The 25,384-nt window shown below is 39.8% G+C and overlaps 1 protein-coding gene across 2 annotated transcripts; it reads right to left on the bottom strand.

Moving 5' to 3' along the window:
* Nucleotides 1-3,613: 3,613 nt before the first annotated feature.
* RSPH3 (radial spoke head 3) lies at nucleotides 3,614-24,094 on the bottom strand. Of its 2 annotated transcripts, XM_021670190.2 has the most exons (8): nucleotides 23,430-24,094; nucleotides 21,788-21,875; nucleotides 13,507-13,648; nucleotides 10,643-10,788; nucleotides 9,481-9,684; nucleotides 7,446-7,608; nucleotides 5,200-5,286; nucleotides 3,614-4,815 (listed from the first exon to the last, which is right to left on the bottom strand). In XM_021670190.2, exons 1-8 carry the CDS (start codon nucleotides 23,984-23,986, stop codon nucleotides 4,505-4,507), a joined length of 1,698 nt encoding a protein of 565 aa, XP_021525865.2. In that variant the 5' UTR covers nucleotides 23,987-24,094; the 3' UTR covers nucleotides 3,614-4,504. The 2 variants fall into 2 exon arrangements, with proteins under 2 accessions (XP_021525865.2, XP_021525866.2); XM_021670191.2 differs by lacking the exons at nucleotides 10,643-10,788; nucleotides 13,507-13,648.
* Between the last annotated feature and the right edge of the window lie 1,290 nt (nucleotides 24,095-25,384).

Here is a 25,384-nt window from a genome sequence, read left to right as displayed (position 1 = left end):
AATATAGTGATAAAAATTCATTCGTTTTGAACTCTCTTTTCCAAAAGTAGTTAAAATTACTGAAATAACATCTTATGTTTTAAATATTTTTCTTCTGAAATTTCAAACTCTTTAACACTTGATTATAAGCAAGCCTATAATGATATTAGCTTATCTTTTAACTCATATCTTTCAGTTATGTTATTCTCTTGCTTATAAAAAAACAGAAAAACTTCATCTAAATGATAATTTCATTAAATTTTAATAACACAAGTTGAGATCATGAAACATATGATCTAATTCAAAAGGAGAATCATAGGCACCAATTCAACACCATTAGCATGATTTTCACAATAGTGACACCCCATTTATAACGTTCCTTTTTAGGTCTCTGACTGTGAACAAGATTGGAGAAGGTTGGTTCTGGTTTGACCCAGGCATTATGGTTAAGAAATAACATATGCTAATTAGTTAGTGGGAAGTTAAGCTCATGTTCGGCCTTTGCATAATGCCTTTATGCTAAATAAATTAAAAGAAGTAAAGAGCCATGGCTATTGAACTACAGAATACATAAAAAAACTTTCTGTGATTGACCTATAAACAAAAGAGTAAAGCAGAATGTGTCAAATTTTCCATAGTCGGTAAAGTATAGAAAAAAAAAATCCAGCTGATATGGTTGATATGTTCTAATAACATAAAATGAAACATCTCTAGGATAGAAGAAATTGGTACCATCAACATTTGGATGGTTATGGTATCATAATATTTTGATATAATATGAAAAATGCTGCTTCCCCAACTATGACCCCCATTATGACTTTTAAACGAATTATAAGCTCCAAATACTTGTTTCTTCTGCAAGTTTCCCACCCACCTCTGTGTTTTTAAAATGAAACACAAGACTGATAAATCAGGTCTTTTTCCTAATTAAAAAAAAGCTTTGAGAAAGGCAAACCCGCCTCTCTATGGTGAAGACTATATGCTTGCATGTGAGGACTCAAGCCCAGTGGTCTGGCTTTGAATCTGTGCTTTCAAACTCACTCTACCTTGTGTTGCTCAGAGTGACTTCCCAGGCCACGCTAATAGCCCTCAGATGGCTTAAATACAATGACGCATCACTGCATTTAAGAGAGAAAATTACATTTTACCTCTCCGATCTATTTTAGTGATATGGGAATTTTTCTGAGACAGAGTCTCACTCTGTTGCCAAGCGCCAGGCTGGAGTGCAGTGGCGAGATCTTGGCTCACTGCAATCTCCGCCTCCAGGGTTCGAGTGATTCTCCTCCCTCAGCCTCCCAAGTAGCTGGGATTACAGGCATGCACCACCATACCCAGCTAATTTTTGTATTTCTAGTAGAGACAGGGTTTCACCATGTTGGCCAGGATGGTCTCCATCTCCTGACCTCGTGATCCTCCTGCCTTGGCCTCCCAAAGTGTTGGGATTACAGGTGTGAGCCACAGAGCCTGGCCAAGAATGACAATTTCAATACATTTAATATCTGTTCTTTGTTTTATTATTATTTAGCTTCTGTTAGCTTAGTGTTAGTTGAAACATCAGAAAGAAAACTCATGAGAAGGGTATTAGCAAATGTGTGCAAAAGTCAAGTACTTTTTATACTCCAAAAATTATTTGGAGCTTATAATTCCTTTAAAAGTCATAATGAGGGTCATAGTTGGGGAAGCAGCATTTTGCATATTATATCAAAATGTTATGATGGTCCCATAATCATCCAAATGTTAACAGTACCCATTTTCTTCTATCCTGAGTTTTATGTTCCCAAACCATTCGCAAAAGTTGCTTACAGTTATGAAGTCTTCTAGACATATAGAACCTAAGCATGCTATCTTGTAATTTCCCATAAAATCCTTCAGGTACTTGAAGAAATTCTTCACAAACCTTGTTTCCATTTAACATTTGTTTCTCCAGATAATATATAATGTGTTATCTCTAAGCTTTCTCACAGCGTAATGCCCTAACCTCTCAATTATTTTGGTTTCTTTCTAGGATGGACAAGGATTGCAATTAAGCTTAACAATTCAGTGTGGGGTCTATAGATATCCACTTCTTTTAATAAATTGAATTAATTTAAACACTGCAAAGTGTGCAATGGACTAGATTATTCTAAAGGAGAATTAGAGATTATGAAAGATAACCTCAAATCAATTTTAAGGTCACTAAAAACTGGTTGTAGATATTTTAAAATTGGTAATAATAATAATCAGCAATAGCCCTAATTAAAAATTTTTGGTCTTCTTGCCAAAATTAATACCTTATAAATTTTAGAATGATCATAGACTGTTTAACAAAATGGAACCTGCCCAGTGATGGATAACAGGTGTGATTCCAATTTTTTAAATGCTGTTAATGCAATAATTTATTTTAAATTATTCTATGTACTTCACAAAGACATCAAGCCATTAGAATAAAGTACACTAGATTAGAAGTAAAGAGATTTGGGTTCCAGCTTTAGTCCTATTACCTATTAGGCTTGTCACTTATTGTAAATCAGTTAAAATCCCTGAGCTTTGGTTTCTCTATTTATGTCATTTACTTCATTTAGCTCCACGGCTAGGCTGTAAAAAACATGTAGTATTCATGACTTTTCACCGCTGTATCTGCAGCCCCTTTCCAACGCAGAGCAGGCACTCAGCTAATGTTTGCTGGCTGACCGAATTAAGGATTAGAAACTAAAAAATACAAATATTGTCATGCATGCTTCAGAAGGTTGCCATGAGCCTTAAATGATATAATGAAATACTGTATGGGAAAATGGGTGTATTCTTTTAAGATTTTAAAAATGTGGATACATTCTTGGTACCTAACTTAAGGTAAATGGATTAGTAATTATAAGTTATTTTAAATCACTACAGTTTATATATTTGTAAGTATTCTGAGAAAAATAGGCCCAGCCAGCTGCGGTGGCTCATGCCCATAATCCTAGCACTTTGGGAGGCCAAGGCGGGCAGATCACTTGAGCCCAGGAGTTTGAGACCAGTCTAGGCAACACAGCGAGACCCTATCTCTACAAAAAATACAAAAATTAGCCAGGTGTGTGGTAGTGCATGCCTGTAGTCCCAGCTATTTGGGAGGCTGATGTGAGAAGATCACCTGAGCCCAGGAGGTCGAGGCTGCAGTGAGCCGTGATGGTGCTACTGTACTCCGGCCTGGGTGTCAGAGTGAGACCTTATCTTGAACAAATAAAAATAAAAATAAGTAAAAAGAAAAATAGCCTCTACCTATCTAAAGGCTCTGAAGACTTTAGTTATTGCTTAAGATTAAGGCTTTGGAGAGAAAATAATCTGTGATTTTCAATATTGCAGGTAAATTCTCTAACACACTCAGATTAAGAAGTCAAATGTTGGCTGGGTATGGTGGCTCATGCCTGTAATCCCAGCACTTTGGGAGGCTGAGGCAGGCAGATCATGAGGTCAGGAGATTGAGGCCAACATGGTGAAACCCTGTCTCTACTAAAAATATAAAAATTAGCTGGATGTGGTAGTGCTTGCCTGTAATCCCAGCTACTTGGGAGGCTGAGGGAGGAGAATCATTTGAACCCGGGAGGCGGAGACTGCAGTGAGCCGAGATCTTGCCACCACTGCACTCCAGCCTAGCAACAGAGCAAGACTCCGTCTCAAAAAAAAAAGTCAAATGTTAATTCCCTATGCTACAGCAGAGTCATAATATGTAATATCTTAACCATATTTTAAAAAGATAAGAGTATGATGCATACTAAACTTGAAAGATCTAAGACATTCTCTTAAGTGAAAAATAAAATATGCAAATAATGTTTATATTTATATAAAGAAAATCAAGCTATATATTTCCAGATTTTCAAATATATGTGTATAGCAATACCTCAAAGAAGGCGTAGATGGTTCACACCTAATTGAGAACAGTGATCTGCCTTTGAGGAAGGGGGTAAGACTGTGGAAGGGCAAACAGGGACTTTTGCTTTGTTGGCACCGCCTGACATTTTTTAATATCAGGAATGTGAAATAAAAGATGAGAGCATATTACTAATCCATTGAATTCCTTAAGCCTTACTCGAATACTGAAGATGGTCCTTGCAGGAAGGGAGTGCTGTGGCTTTCAGTAGTACAACGTTTAGGCATTCTCTCTTACGGTAGGTGAAATGGTTTTCCTATAGAGAAGAGATGCTAAATGGCTGACAACACTGATACTGAATATTAAATATTACACTCACTAAAAAAACTAACCCGCAAAATTAGAAGGATTAAGAAAAAATATATTTTCTGGTTATAAATAATGGTGACAGAAGGTAAGTAATTAAATTTAGAAATACAATGTAGCCTTTGAATATTCTATTAAGTAAATGAATTCAATTTAAGTTTCATTCTCAAAGTAGTTTTATTTTATGACATTTGATTGGCCCAGTCCATTAGACAAAAAGACATATGGACCAAATACAACATAATTTCTATAACCTGAGGGGACTCATGTGTCATTACCTGATTGCTTGCTGACTTGGCTGTTGATTGGTTTCATGACTTCGAAGCTCCCCTGCTATGACAATTCTTCCTTCCCTAAGGACTCTCTCCTGGCTGTTTCTTCATCCTGCCCCAAGAGCTCGCTCTCATCCATTAACTTCCTTTCCTGAGATAAACTTTCATCATATGTTGTTCTTTTTAGGTCGTCTCTGTCTAAAAGCAGCCTCTGTGTCTGTGACATGTTCTGCTCCAGGAATTCAGAAGCCCCCAGTGACTCTCTCATTGCTTTGGGACCACCAGGCTCATCCTTGGGTTCTGGAGATGGATGTGAGTCTCTCTGATGCTCATACATACACAGTCTCTTTTCAACCACCTCACGGATCAACACTGAAAATTTAAATGTCCAAACATCACTATGATTTTCATACTATGGTATATTTTAGGAGTTATAATGCTGACTTAAAGATGATTATAAAACCTTCACGAAGTCTCAAGTCAGCATACTTAACGTCACACTTAATGTATTAAACATGAATTATACTCTGTTTTAACAGAATATCATTTATAAAATAATGACAGAAGATATTAATAGATATCAAATTATAGAAGAGCCAAAAATAATATTATGGGTAAAAATTTGCACTTTTGTTAATACTACTGATAAACTAAAAGTTTAAACATTAGTACTGTAAAATTAATCTTTCTTTCAATTTATTCAATATATTCTTTCTACTAAAAATTTTAGAGATGACTTTTGGATAATTAACTTACTGTCAAGCACTGTTCTTCCCACCACGCTATATTCCATGGTTTTTTCAACTTCATTCATTAGCCATGGAAGAAATCCTATCTCAATATCTGTAATAAAAGAATTCATTGATTTTTATGAATCATCAGAGGAATAATGTGCTTTTCTCCTAATGTAATAGACTCATCAACATTGGTTTCATAATATAAAATGTTAAATAGACTCATACAGCATAACTTTTGCCATCTTCCTTATGTATGTTCTGGTCAGTTTCCTTTCTACTGCATAAGTGATATTTTAACAACTATGAGGCCTTCCTTGGCATCAAGGCATTTGGAGTCTACTTCATAGGTGCAATCTGAGATAGATCAGGGAGGCAGGGGGAGGATGTGGGTTTGGGAGGACTCCAATCCAAATGCAATGCAAATCTGAGATTGAGCAATGCCAGTAAAAGAAAGTTTCCACCTGAAGCCCAGGGCCTAATAGAAAGAAGCTGATCAGAGTCAGAGAATGCAGGTCAGAGGGCATCTGAGCAGACAGCCATCTAGAAATAGGTCAGAAACTGGGTGTTTCCATAAGTATTAAGTTTGTTCAAACTGAAATCTGTGTAAGCATTTTAAAAATATGGTCTATTACAATATACATTTTAAAGTTTCAAAACAGTATTTTTTTGGGGGTAGGCATCTAATTTTATTTTTCAATAGGATGAAATGGAGAGTGTGAAAGAGTATTATATTCACTACGATAAATAAATAATTTTAATCTCAGGCATGAATTTCATTTGCAAGATTTTAAATGATCTATAACTGACTTTTTTTTTGGCAATCTGTGATAGAAAAAAGATTACTGGTCTCTCTGGCTAACAGAGTCCAAGCTGGAGCACAGGATGGCAGGATGGTAGCAGAGAATGAACACTGGAACTTAGAGTCTGGGTTCCAAGCCCGTTTGAGGCCTAATATTTCTACTGCATGAGGATTTGGGAGCAAGGCATTTAATTTCTCTGAGTTTCAGTTTCTATTTCTGAAAAAATGGGAATTATATCTGACCTGTCTATCCTACAGGGTTATTGGGATTATCAAATGATATTACCTATGAAAAATACTATGTCAACTGGGAAGGAGGATATAAATGTAAACTAATAATATTTGTCTGTGATCTCTTTGTATTGAATTGAATATGTAATCATTAAAATTAACACTACTAACACGTGCCCCAAAATACCACTGGCCAACAAAATAGGACCTTACATCAAGCACGGTGGATGTAAGTGCTTTCACCCTGAGGAAGCTGGATGGTAGTGAAGACATGCAATTCTTCCCTTCCATTGGCTAAGCAGCTAGGAATGTGGGCTTTGAGGGGATACAGACAGACAGCTGTCAGGCTATGGGCTCCCTAATGGCAGAGATCAGGGATCCTTCTTTTTTTCCAACACCAAACACTGCCTGGAACAGGGTAAGCGCCTAATGAAATGAATAAATGACCTTGATAGCTGCCCTCAAAAGATTTTTGCTTGGAGTAAGAAGTCAGCTGAGAAAAAGTTAGTAACAACCACTTATACATATAGGACTTTATAGTTTACACAGTTTCATATATTTTATGACTTAACTCCTAAATAATCCTCATTTCAGGCTGGGCTTGGTTGCTCAGGCCTGTAATCCCAGCACTTTGGGAGGCGGAGGCAGGTGGATCACTTGAGGCCAGGACCAGCCTGGCCAACATGCCCAAACGCTGTCTCTCCTAAAAAATACAAAAATTAGTTGGGCGTGGTGGCAGGTGCCTGTAATCCCAGCTACTTGGGAGGCTGAGGCAGGGAGAATTGCTTGAACTTGAAAGGCAGAGATTGCAGTGAGCCAAGATTGCACTACTGCACTCCAGTAGGGGCAAAAGAATGAGACTCTTTCTCAAAAAAAAAAAAAAAAAAAAAAAAAAAAAAATCCTCATTTCACACATGAAGAAACTGGAGGTCATCAAGCTAGTTAATGATAAATAAAGCTGCAACCCAAACTCAAGTTTTCAATACCAAGTCCATATTTCTTTCTACTATACAAACGTTGCTTCTCAATAAACAAACATTAATGTCCTTAAATCAAGATCTTTGGAATATACATCTCATTGACGACTGTACTTACTTTAAAAAAACAACTAAAACTGACTTTGTGTCAGAAATAGAAAGATTCCAATTCAACATAAAAATGGACAGAAGATAAATTTGAACCATTAAGAGGATGCTTATTACAACAAAATTAATTTAACAAAAATATCTACAAACCTCTTTCAATGGGATCATAAAAGTAGCCACTATCCCTGAGGCTGCCAAAAACAGATGGGAGAAGGTCAGCCAGGTAACGCTGTGCAAATGCTTGGGCAGCGATTTTTTGTGATGTCTCGCTGTGCTTGTGCACTATTTCCCACTGCTGTTTCTTACGCCGTTCCTGTCAAGAATGACATAGGTGGTTATTTAGCCCTTATGTCCTCCCCAAGTACTGAATCTAAGAATGTGGACTTATAAAAAATGGACAGCAAAGTGTCTATTAAAGGTTCATATTTTTCATCAAAATTTTAACGAATTTCAATAGCAAGTGGGTACTAAATTCAGAAAGTTAAAAAGATGGAGCTTAAGGTAAAACATCTCACTATTAATTTTCAAGTAAAATAATTTCAAGACATTCATGCCTGACAGTATAGATGGCAGCAAAAAGATAATCACCATTATATGCATTTTAAATTAATATTATCATGAAATATTTCGTAAGAAAAATTACAATTGCTTAAAAATCTTCAATGAGAGAACTCAGGCCAATGAATGAGTTCATTTGTAATAATTCCCTGAATTCGTAAAGCTGCATGGTTCTGAAGATTATGAAAGCCTCTTATTTTTTGTTGCCGGGCACAGTGGCTCACACCTATAATCCCAGCACTTTGGGAGGCCAAGGTGGGAAGATCATCTGAGGTTGGGAGTTTGAGACCAGCCTGACTAACATGGAGAAACCCTGTCTCTACTAAAAATACAAAATTAGCCAGGCATGGTGATGCATGCCTGTAATCCCAGCTATTCGGGAGGCTAAGGCAGGAGAATTGCTTGAACCTGGGAGGTGGAGGCTGCAGTGAGCTGAGATTGCATGCCATTGCACTCCAGCCTGGACAACAAGAGAAACTCTGTCTCAAAAAAAAAAAAAAAAGCAAGCCTCTGATTTTTTGTTGTTGCTTCCTTTAGACCATGTAATATTTACAAAGCTGATGAATCCTCTTCTCTACTCGCATGTGGAAATGAGAGCATTAATATATTTTCTGATTAAATCTATTTTCAAAGTTTAAACAAATATAAATCTAGGTGACTCTTATATCCAGTTTCCATGACATATTTCCAAATAGTAAATAAACAAATATTTTTTGATAAAGATTTCATGACTCATTTCAACAAAGCTTATTTTGCCATGGTTTATTTTATATTTGTAAACAAAGTCTTACTTCTGCACAATCCTTATTGTAAGCCCTATGTTCTTTACATAATTAAGTATTAATCTTGGAATTAAAGTCCATTTGATAGGTATTCAGTAGGATTTCCCAACAATTATGCTATTTTTCATAGTATATAAGTTAAGCCCTTTGGGAAATTATTTAAACTGTTTCAGGTATTAAGATACTACTTTATAATTTGTTCATTGGTATACAGCAAAGGCTGACAGTTATTGCCAGAACCAGAGAGGCTGTCTTTTCTAGTGCTTCCACTGTAGGCTAGTGGCACATTTTAAAAAACTGGACTGTAAACCTTTCCTTATTGAAGATTCTAAAACTCTTAATTTGAAAAATATTCTATAAAAACCCAAATAGGTCTGGTGTGTCACTAAGAGTATAAAGAAGGGCCTGGTCACTGAGAAAAAGAATGAGAATTCTATCCAGATCCCCTGCTTCTTACCCACAGGCTCTCTTCAATGCACTCACTTTTTCCTTCCTTTCATCTTTCTGCCACTGACTTATGGCAAACCAACTTACCTTCTCTAGGACTCCTGATATTTAAGAGAGCCTTCCAACTGGGACACATGTAACCTGGGAACTTTCACTTCATTTCAAAACTTTTGGAAACTCAATTTAGGTGTGTTTATGTCGACTGGAGTTTAAAGATGTAATTTGGTCCATGAAAGATCTATGATCTATAGGGGAGACCTGAGCAAAAACTATAGATCTTTTTCTAATATATTCCCAAAGATCTTTAGCTTTATGAGATATCATTACATGTAATTTTGAAAATAATATGTGAATTAGCCAAAAGACTGCCTAAGAGATAAAAATAAAATGATATATACTTTTTCTTCTCGGTGTCGCCTCTCTTGCTCTTCAAGTCGTTGAACTTCAGCACGTTCACTGTTCCGTAGTTCTTCATGCTCACGCTGACTGGCCTGCAGGTTAGCCAACTCTTCTTCTTCCATGACTTCCAGAAGAGATTGCTCAATTGTTTTCCCCACCAAAACTTCTAACACCGGTGTAACTTCAAGATCAAAGTCAAAGAGCTTAAACATACAAAATAAAGCAAACTTAAAATTTTAATTATGAATCAAATGCTCAACAAAAATATAATGAATAGCAATAATGAGATATCATTTATTAAGTGTCTCCTGTGTGCCAGACACTGTGCTGGTGCTTTATTTGTGGTTTCTAATCCTCAAAATGAACAACATTTTGTTTACAGGCAAAAATCTGTTAAATCAAAGTTTATGAAAAAATATGCACTCATCAAAATGAACCGTGACACCAAAGAGAAATATCCTTGTCTGTCATTGTTTGCCTTTTCTGTCTGATTTTTATTGGCTGTTTATAATAATAATTTGATGAATGAAGGAACAAGAATAACAGGTATTTTGGAGCTTCATTGCTAGGATTTATAGGGAAATACAACTTTCACGTAGCTTCTGAAGATTTATTTTATTTCCCAATTTCAATGACAGTTCTTTCAAGTTCCCACCAAATCTTAAAACTCCTTTAGGTCATTGTGAACATAATCATTGCCTTCTCTTCTTCAATTTCATAAACAGGCCTATTTATGCATTCCACACTGATAGAAAAATGTAATTATAAATTTTTTTTAAACGAGTATCTTTACAAAAGTTATATAATCCACAAGCAACTAATTGTGGAATCTTTATACCAGGGATATTATTTTTCCTTATTTAGTACAAATCTAGCTTATATACATACATCAGGCAAGCATATAAACAAAAATCAAATGTGGAAATATTCTAAAAATATTTTTAAATGATTTGGCTTCTAATCAGCAAAGAAATAAGAACATGGTATTTTAAAACATTTCTGAGTACTATATGATAAAACCATTATAGATAGTATCTGGAAAGAAATCCAAGAAGTAGAATCTAATTGTGACATGATTCTTACTCATATTAAGTATTATCTACACCTAACTTCACCTCATTTATAAAGATAATAGAGATAGGCCCACAGAATGTACTTTACCTCTCCTTCTAGTATTTGGGTGGCCACATCTTTGCCAGTTTTGGCAGGAATAAAGAGTGGTGTTGGTGGTCTGTCCAAAAATGCATCTGTTTGGCATTCCATATCAACTTCTATTATGCGATCAGCAATTTCTTCAAGGTATAATTCTAAGAAGTATATCATATACACTGAGTTTAAAATTCTGGTCTAAGGCTGGTTATGGTAGTTCACGCCCATAATCCCAGCATTTGGGGAGGCCGAGGAGGGTGGATCACTTGAGGCCAGGAGTTTGAGACCAGCCTGGCTGACATGGTGAAACCCTGTCTCTACAAAAAATACAAAAATTAGTTGGGTGTGGTGGTGTGTACCTGTGATCCCAGCCACTCGGGAGGTTGAGGTGGGAGAATTGCTTGAACCTGGGAGGTGGAGGTTGCAGTGAGCCAAGATTGCGCCGCTGTACTGCAGCCTGGGTGACAGAGTAAGACTCTGTCTCAAAGAAAAAATAAGTCTGGTCTATTTCAAGCATATATGCATATTTGGAGTTTTAGCTCAGTATTAGAATGAAAGTGCTCAAGTGTGGGGTTTACTTCACATATTGAACTAAGGGTTTTCATATATTTGGAAGACCATAGATAGAGTCATTCAGGCTATAGGCCGGGCATGGTGGCTCACGCCTGTAATCCAAGCACTTTGGAGGCCAACACGGGTGGATCACCTGAGGTCAGGAGTTCAAGAGTCATTCAGGCTATAATATTTACTGAATGTCTAGAAAGCACTGAGCTTTGTATTTGAAAATGGAACTAAAGAAGAATATGAGACTGCAGATGTGTATAAGATGCGGAGTATAACAGGGGACAAAGGTCAATAATACATATATACATTTGAGTCCTAAGACAGTAAACACATAAAGATTTGAAAATTCCTGGATATTTAAAAAAAATCATGTATCAAGTTACCAGGTTATTTGATGTTCCTTCTACACTACAATTATAAACAGACGTATGAAAACAAATTTCATGTTAGGAGTAATTTATATGAGGCAGGGGCAATGTGGCATCAAGCAAAGAACATGAGCACTAGAGTCAGATGTTGGGCAGAGGATTTGGCCAAGTTGTGTCCTCTCTGGGCCTCAGTTTCTTCACCTGTAAAAGGGGCCATAACTACCTGTCACACAGAATCTCTGTAATAACGAAGGAAATACACAGAATAAAGGACCTGGTTCAGTCTCTGAGGAAATATCCAAAAAATCTGGCTGCTATTATATCACTTACTATCCTGATGGTATAAAGAAACATGAAAACAGCTCTTTGGCTAAAGACAGACATACATGCATGCTAGTCTTGGCCTAAAGTCAGGGGTTAAAGCATGGAATGGTTCCTTTTGCCTTTACCATGCAGAAATAATCCTGATGGATCCACTCACCCTCTTGGCAGGGTACAAGGTGAACCTGAGTAGTGACAGTGGTCCAAGGAAAATACCAAGCACTGTCTGATGACCAAGATTCTGTCAACAACACAGCTAGACCCTATAGGACCAGGTAAGCCTCTACAGCTGAGAACAGACAGACAAGTACGAAAATCCTGGCACCTGCCTCAGGAGTTCCTGTGTGGCCCTGGGGAGTGTGCAAAGCGACAAAACAAAAGGACAGACAAGGCTAGTGTGAGAGGCAGAGGACTCAGATGGGAGTGGGTTTATTCCTCTCAAAAGACAAATAAAAAGATGAAATAGAACTATACTGCTGTCCTTTCCTGTAAGTCCTGATGAAAAGAACAGTGATTCATGTTGGGCTATGAGAAAGAATCCCAGTTTGAGAACAGAATATGTGAAAAAGGCCAAGAGAGAATTTGTTTGGTCATAAAATTCTTTTATTTCTTTATTTTTTAGAGATAGGCAACCTCTGCTGCCCAGGCTGTGTGCAGTGCTGTGATCATAGCTCACTGCAGCCTTGAAATCCTGGGCACATATGATCCTCCTGCCTTTGCCTACTGAGTAGATGGAACTACAGCATGCACCACCACACTCAACTAATTAAAAATTTTTTTTGTAGTGATGGGGTCTTGGTATGTTGCCAGGCTGGTCTCGAACTCCTGGGCTTAAGTGATCCTCATGCCTTGCCTCCCAAAGTGCTGGCATTACAGGTGTGAGCCACTGTGCCTGGCCAAAATTCTTTTTTTTTAAAGCCCATTCCACACTTCCAGCCATATCCACTATTATAATATTAAGTAGTCTATGTATTTCTTTGTTTCTTTCTTTCTTTTTTTTTTTTTTGAGATGGAGTTTTGCTCTTGTCGCCCAGGCTGGAGTGCAATGGCGCAGTATTGGCTCACTGCAACCTCCATCTCCCAGGTTCAAGTGATTCTCCTGCCTCAGCCTCCCGAGTAGCTGGGATTATAGGCACTAGTCACCACGCCTGGCTAATTTTTGTATTTTTTTTTTTGAGACAGAGTCTTGCTCTGTTGCCAGGTGCCAGGCTGGAGTGCAGTGGCACAATCTCGGCTCACTGCAATCTCCGCCTCCTGGGTTCAAGCAATTCTCCTGCCTCAGCCTCCCGAGTAGCTGGGATTACAGGTGCATGCTACCATGGTCAGCTAATTTTTGTATTTTTAGTAGAGACAGGGTTTCACCACATTGGCCAGGCTGGTCTTGAACTCCTGACCTCAGGCGATCTGCCTGGTTTGGCCTCCCCAAGTGCTGAAATTACAGGCATGAGTCACCACACCCAGGCTAGTCTATGCATTTCTTTAATAAATGAACTTCCCTACCATGTAATTGGGGAAGTATCGGCACAGGAGATGCATAAATAATACAAAGGCCCAATAAAAATGAACTGACATAGACAACTGAGTAAACTGAGAGGACATAATGCCAACGGCACAGTCACACACCTGTTTGCACATCGACATGCTTTCTGCCTTCCACAGGTTCAGGTGTTTGTTGTCTGAGCTGCTCTTGGGCTCGTTTTCTGGCAAGAGCCCTCTTCTTAGCCTCCCGTTGTCTCTGAAGCTCTAGAGCATCAGGCTGTCCAGGCTAACAGAGATAGAAAAGACTTCTAGAATTTAGAAATACTTCTTAAAGCATACAAGAACTGCCATTCCAAAAGCAATTCCTGGGTAGTATAAAAGCATTTGTCATAATGTTTCCTGATTATCAGTGACTTGATTAAAATTGTATTGGAAATAGATACAATTTATCAATATTAAATTGATTAAAATTGTATTGTCAGATAATTACAAAGATGTTTGACAAAGCATAAAAGTAACTTCAAAGTAGGGCTGATAACTGGAATAGATGGGTGTACGATCCTATCTATACATTTACAAAAATAATGCAAACATTTCCTTTTTAATTTATTCACTGACTTGCTGATTATTCAGGAGTATGTTAATTTCTACATATTTTTGTAGCTTCCAATGTTCCTCTTATTATTGATTTCTAGTTTTACTTCATTGTGGTCAGCAAAGAAACTTGATATGATTTCTACTTTTTAAAATTTGTTCAGACTTGTTTTGTGGCCTAAGATATGGTCTATTCTGAAGAATCTTCCATGTGCTGAAGAAAAAAAATGTGTATTCTGCAGAAGATGGATAAAATGTTCTATAAATACCAGTTAGTCCTAATAGGTCTAATGTGAAGTTTAACACTGATTTTCTTTTCTTTTCTTTTTTTTTTTTCCCCCTGATTTTCTGTTTGGATGATGTATTTATTACTGAGAATGGGGTGTTAAAATCTCCTAATATTATTGTACTGCAGTCTATTTCTCCCTTTAGATCTATTCATGTTTGCTTTGTATACCTGGGAGCTCTGGTGTTGGGTGCATAGATATTTATCATTGTTATAACCTCTTGCTGAATTGATCGCTTTATTATTATAGGGTGACCATGTTTCTCTTTACAGTCTTTGATTTGTAGTTTATCTGATGTAAGTATACTCAAGCTCTTTTTTGGTTTCTAGTTGCATGGAAAATCTTTTTCCATCCCTATACTTTCAGTCTACGTGTGTCTTTGTAGATGAAGTGGGTTTCTTGTAGGAGCATATAGTTGGGTCTTGTTTCTTTATCCAAGCAGCTATTCTATGCCTTTTAATTGGATAACCAAGTCCTCTTACATTCAGTGTTCTCATTGATAAAGCAAGGACTTACTACTACCATTCTGTTGCTTATTTTCTAATTGTTTTGTATCACCCTCCTTCTTTATTGTCTTTCTTTGTGTTGAGAGACTTTATTTCATAGTATATTTTAGTTTGTTGCTTTTAATCTTTGGTGAATCTATTACAGATTTTTGCATTGTGGTTATCACGAGGCTTACACAAAACATCTTATATAACAAGTTGTTAGCAGAGATGACAACTTATCTTAGATAACAAAGAATGAAGCAAAGAAAAAAGAAAAAAAAAATTCTACTCAGGAGGCTGAGGCAGGAGAATTGCCTGAACCCAGGAGGCGGAGGTTGCGGTGAGCCGAGATCGCGCCATTGCACTCCAGCCTGGGTAACGAGCAAAACTCCGTCTCAAAAAAAAAAAAAAAATTCTACACTTTAACTCCATCCCCCACATACTAACTTTTAGTTGTCTCATTGTACATGTTTTTATATTACCTGCCTCTTAGCAGGTTGCTGCAGCTATTATTGTTTTTGATAGTTGTCTTTTGGGTTTTGTACTAGAATTATGAGTGGATTGCATACCACAGTTAAGGTTTGTCTGTGTACTTAATTTAACCAGTGAGTTTCATACCTTCAAATGTTTTCTTTTGGCACATTAGTGTTTTTTTTTCCCATTGTAGTTGTTGTTTAGGCTGAAGAACTCCCTTTGACATTTCTTTTAAGATGGGCATGAGGGTGCTGAATTTGCTCATCTCTCCTTCATATTTGAGGGTAACTTTGCTGGATACAATATTCTTAGATGAATTTTTTTTTTCCTTTCAGCACTTTGAAAATGTCATCCCAGTCCCTCTTGGTCATTCCACTCCCTCCTGGCCTGTACAGTTTCTGTTGAGAAGTCTGCTGCCAGATGGATTGGAGCTCCTTCATGTATACTGTTTGCTTCTTTCCTCTTGCTGCTTTTGGGATTCTTTTCCTGCCCTTGACCTTTGAGAGCTTGATTATTCTATGGGGTATTATTTGGGGTGAATCTGTTTGGTATTCTCTGACTTTCCAGTACCTGGATATCTATCTCTTTCTCAAGTTTTGGAAAGTTTTCTGTTAGCATTTCTTAAAACAAGCTTCCTACTCCTTGCTCTTGCTCAACTCCTTCTTGAACACAAGTAATTCTTAGTTTTGGTCTTTTGGGGTAATCTTCTATGTCTTTTAAGCAGTCTTTGTTCCTTTTCATTCTTTTTTCTCCTCAGACTGTGTATTTTCAAATAGTCTGTCTTCATGTTCACTGATTCTTTCCTCTGCTTGATTCATTCTGTTGTTGAAAGCCTCTAATAAATTTTTCAGTTCAACAAATGTTGATCACCAAGACTTCTGTTTGATTTAAAAAAAATTTCAATCCCTTTGTTAAATTTCTCTAATAAATTTCTAAACTGCTTTTCTGTGTTATCTTAGACATCACTGAATTTCCTTAAGGATGCTATTTTGAATTTTTGGCCAGACAGCTCACATCTTGCCATCTCATTAGGGCCAGTTACTGATTCCTTGCTTTGTCCCTTTAGGTAGGTCATGGTTCCCTGTTTGCTGTTGTTTCATGTGGATGTACATCTACGTCTCTGTACTGAAGGCTTGCTTTGCTTTTCATTGGATATATTTTCTTAGAGATCTTTTTTTTTCCTTTTTTGAGACAGAGTCTTGCTCTGTCACCCAGGTTGGAGTGTCGTTGCGTGACCTTGGTGCACTGCAACCTTCACCTCCCAGGTTCAAGCGATTCTCCTGACTCAGCCTCCCAAGTAGCTGGGATTACAGGTGCCCGCCACCACACCTAGCTAAGTTTTGTACTTTTAGTAGAGATGGAGTTCCACCATGTTGATCAGGCTGGTCTCGAACTCCTGACCTCAAGTGATCTGCCTGCCTCGGCCTCTCAAAGTGTTGGGATTACAGGCATGAGCCACCGTGTCCTGCCAGAGATCCCTTATCTCTAGATTGCTGCCTCCTTTTCAGCTCTAGGTGGTACCTTAAGGGCAGCTTCACCTGGCTCTAGTAAATGATCAAAGTGCTGCCATCCTGAATGGGGAGGTCCCAAAGGGGATACCCTGGCAGTGTGGCTAAGGGTTTGTGCCTAGGGAGCAGTACAATGTATCTCCTACAGTGTGGTGCTGCTGAACAGCCACTCTGATTTGGTGTTTCCTTTGGTTGAGTTATACGGCAGGGTGTCCAGGGCCAAGGATGGTAGTCTCACCTCCCTAGTTTGTCTCTGGCTGTACTCAGGGGTATTTCTCCCTTCAGGAACTCATGACACTTCTTGTGGGTTGAATCTCCTGCCAGGGAACCCAACATGGTAGGGAAACTGGTTGTCTACCTTGATCTTACTTTTTCCAGTGCAGAAATCACAAGTCAGAGATAAATCCTTGTGATGATTAGTTAATACTGAGCATCAACTTGACTGGATTGAAGGATACCAAGTATCGATCCTGGGTATGTCTGAGTGTGTTGCCAAAAGAAATTATCATCTGAGTCAGTAGACTGGGAAAGGCAGATCCACCCTTAATCTGAGTGGGCACAATCTAATCAGTTGCCAGCTCGGCTAGAATATAAGCAGGCAGAAAAATGTGAAAAAAAGAGACTGGCCTCACCTCCCAGCCTACATCCTTCTCCTGTGCTGGATGCTTCCTGTCCTTGAACATTGGACTCCAAGTTCTTCAGTTTTGGAAACTGGACTGGCTCTCTTTGCTCCTCAGCCTGCAGACGGCCTATTGTAGGACCTTGTGATTGTGTGATTTAATACTTAATAAACTCCCCTTTATATATATATATATATATATATACCTATTCCATTAGTTCTGTCCTTCTAGAGGACTAATACAATCCTCCACATCCTTAGTGCCAGGCAGACTAGAAGGAGAGGTGTTGTAGATATGAAAGTCTGATTCTCCTACCATCTCTTTGGAGCCTTTTCACTTTTCTGTAGCCCTGGGAACTGCCTCCTCCTTCTACTTGAGCTCTAGAATATTGCTGGTGATAATTTTGGCACTATACATTTGTTCTTGGTTTTCTGTTGTACGGGGAGTGAAGCCAGCCTGCCTCTATGCTGCCATTTTAGAACTACTGAAAAATATTTTCACTGGATTAGAATTAGAGCTTGATAGTTCTTTCCTTTAAGGACTTGAAAAATATTGTGCCACTTTCTTGTTGTCTCCATGTTTGAGGTAAGAAATCCACTGCCATTTAAATCATTGTTCTCCTTTAGCTAACAAGTAATTTATTTCTGGCTGATTTCAAAATGTTTTGTTTTTAATTTTCAAAAGTTTGATCTTGGCATGTCTTGGGTAGATTTTTTTGGGGTTATCCTGTTGGAGGTCACTTGGCTTCTTGGATCTGTAGGCCTTTTGACAAATTTGTGGAATTTTAAAGCACGATTTCTTCAAATATTTTTCCACCTCATACTTTTCCTCCTCTCCTTCTAGGATTCCAACAACATGAATATAAATCTTTGTGATTGTTCTTCAGCTCTCTCAGGCTCTTTTTTTGTGTGGGGGTGGTGGTGGTCTATTTTCTCTCTGTTCAGCTGGATAACTTCCATTCTTCAAGTTCATTGATTATTTTCTGTGTCATCTCCAATGTACTACTGCATCCATCTAGTGAGTTTTTTTATTTTGGTTATTGTATTTTTCAGTTTTATAAGTTTCCATTTGGTTCCCTTTTGTATCTTGTATTTCTTTGCTAAGATTTTTTTTTTCATTTGTTTCAATAGTGTCTATAATTATTCACTTTTCATTGAAACATTTTTGATTGTTGCTTTAAAATCCTCGTCAGGTAATTCCCACATCTGAATCATCCTGGTTTTGTCATTTCTTGATTGTCTTTTCCCATGCAAGTTGTAACTGTCCTGATTCTTGTATGATGAATGATTTTTGTTTGTATCCTGGCTATTTTAGGTATTAAATTGTAAGACTTTGGATTCTATTTAATCTTTCAGTAGGAAATTGCCCTTTTTGTTTTAGTGCACAAGTCTGTGGGGTTGGAAGTTCAAATCTCTGCTGGGCCCCACTGACACCATCTCAACAAAAGCAGTGGGTCAACTTGTACCAATACATTGGTGCCAGGTGGGGGTGGTAGTTCAGCTCCTTGCTAGGCTCTGCTGACACTGGTGTTGGGGTGGTGGGAGTGCGGCACTGACTAGCACTGCCTCATGCCACCTCATTACTGCCAGATAGGACTGCAGTTCAGCTACCCACTGGGTTTGTTGACACCACCCCAGAAAGAGTGGGGCACTGACTTGTGCCATCTCCTACTACCTCATTGCTGGTAGGTGAAGGTGAAAGTTCAGCTTCCTGCTCCACCTTTGCTGATATCATCTCAGTGGGGGAAGCAGGGAACCCCTGGAGGTTCTAATGCAGGAGACCCAGCATAGGGTTGAAGCATATATATATGTTTAATAAGTTAACCACTGCTTCAGACTAAGGAGAGAAGCCATTACTCTCCTCCCTGATGCTTGCTAGGGAAGGGAGTAAAAGATAAAATAGTAAAGAGCTGAAGTCAGCAGTCAGGCGGCCAGCTGACCTCACTGGCTTTGCCCCAGTGGGGCCTGAGAGTTAGGAAAGATAACTCCCCCTTCCGAAACTGGTGCCTATGTTATCTGTAAACCTTAAGAATGTAACAAAGAAGTGTTCTTTCCTGCCATGGTTGCACAAGAACCTGCCTTTAGTCACGTACTCCATGCTTGCCCAATCCACTCCCCCCTTTAAGATAATTCTATCACAGAATGATTGACTACCTTGGTTCAACTTCTCCAAAATTGCTGTAACCCATTCCCTTTCTTCCTTCCTGTGTGCACCAAATATGAATTAGTAAATCAATGAAAGACAAAGACTGTGAGATCAATGCCCAGCCAATGGGCTATAACACGGTTTCACCTCGCTGTCCCTTTAGAGTTAGAAGCCCATACAAAGGGAAAGGAACTGCTCTTCGGGGAGCTCGGTTTTTGGGACGTAAGTCTGCTGAGGCTCCACAGCTGAATAAAGTCACTTGTTTCCTTACTCTGGTGTCTGAGAGGTTTTGTCTGTGGCTCGTCCTGCAACAAGACTAATAGATGTTCCCCAATATATTTTTTATGATTTTTCAGCTTTATATGATGATGAAAAGTATCCACAGAAAATGTGCTCATACAACCATTATGTTTTTCACTTTCATATTTAATAAATTATATGAGATAGTCAATACTTTATTATAAAATAGGCTTTGTGTTAGATGATTTTTTCCAATTGTAGGCTAATATAAATGTTCTGAGCACTTATTTTTTTGAGACAGGGTCTTGTTCTGAAAACATTCATTAGGTAGCTTCTTCACATCCCTCATTAAAATTCTCTCTAATGTGGATTTGAATGCTATTACTCATCTTTACTTTCTTTTTAATCACTTATTTCTTGATACTCCCTGCCTCAGGCTCCAATTCAGACATATTGAACTTCCCTCAATTCCTTAACATTCTAGGTTGTATTTTTGGTTTTGTCTTTTGAGACAGGGTCTCCCTGTGTCACCCAGGCTGGAGTGCAGTAGCGTGACCACAGCTCATTGCAGCCTTGTCCTCCTGGGCTCAATCAATTCATATGTCTCAGCCTCCCAAGTAGCTGGGATTACAGGTGCGTGCCACCAGGCCCAGCTAATTTCTGTGGGTTTTTGTTTTTATTTTTTGTAGAGACAGGGTTTTATCATGTTGCTCAGGCTGGTGGTCTCAAGCTCCTGGGTTTAAGCAGTCTGCCCGCCTAGGCCTCCCAAAGTGCTGGGATTACAGGTGTGAGTCGCCACTCCTGGCCTCTGAGCACATTTAAGGCAGATTATACTATGCTATGGTGTTTAGCAGGTTTGGTGTTTTAAACACATTTTCAATGTTCAGTGGGTTTACTGGGACATAACCTCATTGTAAATAGAGGAGCATCTCTATCACCATCTTGTATTAGGCACTTATATGTCATATACTGTTTATAAATTCACCTGCCAAGAACTCACCATCCTTAATATCATACCATGTCTTACTCATCTCTGCATCCTAGGTACCCAGAACAGGACCTAAAACTCAATAAATAATTGTTGAGTGAATTACAGAAGCAGAATTCAGACTTTTTGATTAAATAATGATAATTGTATTAGAGTATGAGATAATCTAAACAAATCTAGATGGATTAGACCAGTGCTACTCAAAATGTGGGCCTCTGGCTAGTGTATCTGTGAACTATTTGAAATGGTCTGTAACAATTTAAGTATAAAAATTGAGAGTAAAAGTTTAGAAAAGTTTAGAATGGCAGAGTTTTGTTGAATTTAATGAAAAATTGAGGCTTTTTCTTAGTTAATTCTTTTTAAAATTATTTCTATTATTTATTTTGAGATGGAGTGTTGCTCTGTTGCCCAGGCTGGAGTGCAGTGGCACGATCTCGGCTCACTGCAGTGCCTGCCTCCCAGGTTCCAGTGATTCTCCTGCCCCAGCCTCCCAAGTAGCTGGGACTACAGGTGCCCGCCACCACGCCCAGCTAATTTTTGTATTTTCAGTAGAGACGGGATTTTACCATGTTGGCCAGGTTGGTCTCGAACTCCTGACCTCAGGTGATCCACCCACCTTGGCCTCTCAAAGTGCTGGGATTACAGGCATGAGTTACTGCACCCAGCCGAGTTAATTCTTTTTTTTTTTTTTGTGGTAAAGTACACATAATGTAAGAATTATCACCTTAACCATTTTTAAGTATAAAATTCAGTGGCATTAATTACATTCACATTGTTCTATAACTATCACCATCCTCTTATCTCCGGAACTCTTTTCACCTTGCAAAACTGAAACTCTACACTGATTAAACGATAACTCCTTCCCTGTCCCCCTCACCCCTCAGCTCCTGGAAACTGTCATCAGGCTCTATTTGTATGTCTTTTTAAAATTTCATTTTTGTAGTAACTCATCTTTATTTTATGAATGTTTTAGTCTGCAATAGATTAGAAATTAACACAAACAAACAAACAAACAAACAAACTGATCCTTCCCCACAGACAATGTGAAAATGCAGTGTTAGACTATTCAAACTGAACTTACCAGTGGCCTGGTCTGGAGTGCGTAAGTGTTGCCTCTAATTACCCTTCTGTCATACATTATGTTTCCATAATGCATAGGTTCTTCATCTCTGTAAAACAGAAAATTCTGTATAGCCACTTTAACAGAGTATTGGTATCTATGAAGTAACTCATTTTCAACAGGATCTAAACTAAGATGAAAATACATGTACTTTATTTTATTTATTATTCACAATAAGCTGCAAGTTGGGAATTATATTCCTTTTTCAGAAGAGGAAACAGACTCAGGAATCTGCCCAAGGTTACCTTGCTAGTAAGTGGCAGAGCCAGATTTAGGTTGTAAATCTACGTGACTTCAATAAATATGAAAATGGCCCATTTGAAAAGGGACCTTCTTTAAAGGACTGAAAAAGCTTGTACAAAGACTGAAAAGTTACACTAATAAAAGAATCAGGCTTAAGAATTAAGTCAATTTTCTCATTGTTCTTTAAACCCAAATATATTTTTAAAGTTATTGCCTAAAATGTTAATAAAATTTTCCAGCCTGGCCAACATGATGAAACCCTACAAAATTAGCCAGGCCTAGTGGTGCGCGCCTATAATCCCAGCTGCTCTGGATGCAAAGGTTGCTGCATCCATGGAGCTTGTTGCATTCCTATCAAGTTCTGCTGAATTCAGCATTTGAGGTTTATGGAACGAACTTTAGAGAACCATTTAACTTTAAGAGAACTTTAAGAGTCTGTGGGTTTTTTTTTTTCCCTAAATATGTTTGAATATTTGCAACTATTCATCCATGTAAAAATACAATCCGCTAGCCAGGCGTGGTGGTTCACGCTTGTAATCCCAGCACTTTGGGAGGCCGAGGCGGGAGGATCACTTGAGGCTAGGAGTTTGAGACCAGCCTGGCCAACGTGGCGAAACCCTGTATCTACTAAAAATACAAAAATTAGCAGGGCGTGGTGGCATGTGCTTATAGTCCCGGCTACTCGGGAGGCTGAGGCAGGAGAATGGAGGCTGAGGCAGGAGAATCATTTCAACCTGGGAGGCGGAGGTTGCAGTGAGTGGAGATCGCATCACTGCAGTCCAGCCTGGGGGAAAAGAGGGAAACCCCATCTTAAAACAACATCACCACCACCACCACCAAAACACACACACACACAAACAATCTGTGGTCCTGCATGGAAGAATAATCTTATTCCTGCTCAAAGCCTGTAGAAGAGATTTCCTCGGCTCCCATTTTGGATGTGCTATTGGGTATTTTTGCACCGCAGTTTCCTCATCTGCATAACGGAGTTGTAAAACCAACTTCACAGCACCGTGGATTAAGTAAGAAAACGTATTTGAATGCCCCCAGCAAGGTGCCCAGCACATGGTTGGCCCTCAATACACACAAGTCAAATTTTGTTAAATGAGCCGATTCGTGTATGTGTTAAGGACCATGACAGCAACTCAGGAACACTAAAAGTTAACTGATGCCCAACCCGTGCCCTTTCTTGCTTCACTCCTCCACGCCACGGGAGATTCCTTAGGGCAGAACGTTTATTTCGGCAGAGTGAGGCCAAGGAAAGACAGCATGAGCAGCCTTTGCCAGGGTGAAGGGGCTAGACTCCGGCCCGGGGATGGGTGCAAATAGGGATCACACAGGGGCTGGCTTGGACACTCACGGCTGCGTCAGGCTGTCCCGGTAACGGCGGCGCTGGCAGGGCAGTGCCCGAGGCCGGCTGGTGTAGGTGTAGGTGGTCGGGGCCCGAGAGGTGTTGTCAGTCAGCGCCGAGGCCATGTCCGGGGACAGAACACCTCGCTTTCGGTGGAGCTTGGCTTTGAAGCAGGTGGGCGCTAAGGTGTCGTGGGACCCGGAGAGATGCAAGTAGTGCCAAGGGCAAGGATTCTGCGACGCGAGGAGAGGCGACAATAAGGGAGGTGGGCAGGACGGGAGGTTACCAGCGCAGGGAGCTACACCGGGCTCGTTCCCAGCAAGGCAGAGACCAGCTGCAGTGGCCGCATCGGTTGCCCAGCAACCCAGGGTTCTGTCTGGGGGCGGGAACTCCGGGGAGTTCCGGTCCGATGGTTTACCGGGAAGGGCTGCGACGCTAGGCACTTCCGGCTCTTGACTCCGCCCAGCTGCGCCTCCCCGGCAGGTGCGCCTGCGCGTTGGGATCCCCCTGGCCAGGGAGGCGGCCTTGGCTGGCTTGATCGACTTCTCTGAGGCCTGCGGGGCCATGGTGGCTGTCACCGGCCCCGCTTTGGAATGTGGCTTTGCAGGGCTGGTGTTGGCGCCATTCTCTCAGGCCCACGTGCTCCTGCTCTTCCAGGGCATCCTCCGCTGTTTCTCCTGCCGCCGCGCCGCAGCGCTCCCAGGCTGGCCCCGCGATGACACGTCCCTGGCAGCCGGGCTTCCTGCTCTGTTACGTGCCCGGGCGGGGAAGGGCTTCCAGGTGTCTCCCGGCACCTCCGCTTTTCCCGCCCCAGGGGCGGGCCGCCGCCGCACTCCGCAGCCGAGTCTGTGCAGTTCCTCCCCTGCCTTCTCTGCTCACCGCTGTGTGCTAGCAATCGGAGGACCCTTGACACACGGACCGGCAAGGGCTGCCCCCACAGACACCTCATTTTGGGAAAGAAGTGGGCAATTTATTGAGTTTTGAAAATATATAAAGGCATAGTTCCCCCGTGCCTTAATGTATCAGGCCCCAGGCTCTGAAGAATAAATCTAGTATCGCTGGGCGGGGCTGCGCTTAAAAACGCAGACGCTTTGGCTTTTGTACCAGCAGTTTTAAAAATCTTGTATCTTGTATGAGTGAAATGTGTGTATCCCTTGTGATGAGTTATTTGCATTTGCAGTTACACCTACAATTTAGCTAATAACTGTCTTGATTTGCATCCAGGTTCTATAATGTACTAGCTCTGTAACCTCAGGCAAGTTAAATGTTTCTTTGCTTCATTTTCCGAATCCACGTAGTGGAAATAGAAGAATTTATCTCTTCAGGTTTTGTCTTGAGGATTAAAACCGTTAATACTTAGAGCTGTGCCTGGTAAATGGTAAGCCTTTACATTAAGATCTGTATCTGTTCTCTGCTTTGAAGTGTATGTCCTCAAGCAGATATAGGCATTCTGTAAGTAACACTAACATAAAACTGTATGGTAAATTCTAGAGGTAAAAACACTGCCAAAAGATTTTAGGTCTGATCAGTTAATTTTGAGGTAATTTCTTTTTCTTTTTCCTTTCCTTTCTCCTTCCTTCCTTCCTTCCTTCCTTCCTTCCTTCCTTCCTTCCTTCCTTCCTTCCTTCCTTCCCTCCCTCCCTCCCTCCTTTCCTCCTTCCTTTCTTCCCTTTCTTATTTTCGCTCTGTCACCCAGGCTGGAGTGCAGTGGTGCGATCTTGGCTCACAGCAACCTCTGTCAAGCAATTCTCCTGTCTCAGTCTCCTGAGTAGCTGGGACTGCAGGCATGCGCCACCACGCCCAGCTAATTTTTCTATTTTTACTAGAGACAGGGTTTCACCATGTGACTAGGATGGTCTCGATCTTTTGACCTCGTGATCCACTCACCTTGGTCTCCCAAAGTGCTGGGATTACAGGCGTGAGCACCCGGCCTTGAGGTAACTTCTGAAGGGGCTAGGGGAGAA

The sequence above is a fragment of the Aotus nancymaae genome, unplaced genomic scaffold, assembly GCF_030222135.1.
Source record: "Aotus nancymaae isolate 86718 unplaced genomic scaffold, 86718_ANA_hifiasm-v0.15.2.pri h1tg000040l, whole genome shotgun sequence".
In the NCBI taxonomy this organism is placed as follows: Eukaryota; Metazoa; Chordata; class Mammalia; order Primates; family Aotidae; genus Aotus; species Aotus nancymaae.
Note: the sequence above shows the minus strand (reverse complement) of the source record. Positions and strands in the feature narration are given on the sequence as shown.

Bases quoted from the DNA above. Each gene is read 5' to 3' on its own strand.
- RSPH3 (XM_021670190.2), bottom strand. From the start codon at position 23,986: ATGGCCCCGCAGGCCTCAGAGAAGTCGATCAAGCCAGCCAAGGCCGCC. The intron at 9,685-10,642 runs GTAAAGTACATT...TGTATGTTTAAG, and splicing joins CCCAAATACTAGAAGGAGAG to CTCTTTGACTTTGATCTTGA. The intron at 4,816-5,199 runs GTAAGTTAATTA...TTAAATTTTCAG, and splicing joins GGGAAGAACAGTGCTTGACA to TGTTGATCCGTGAGGTGGTT.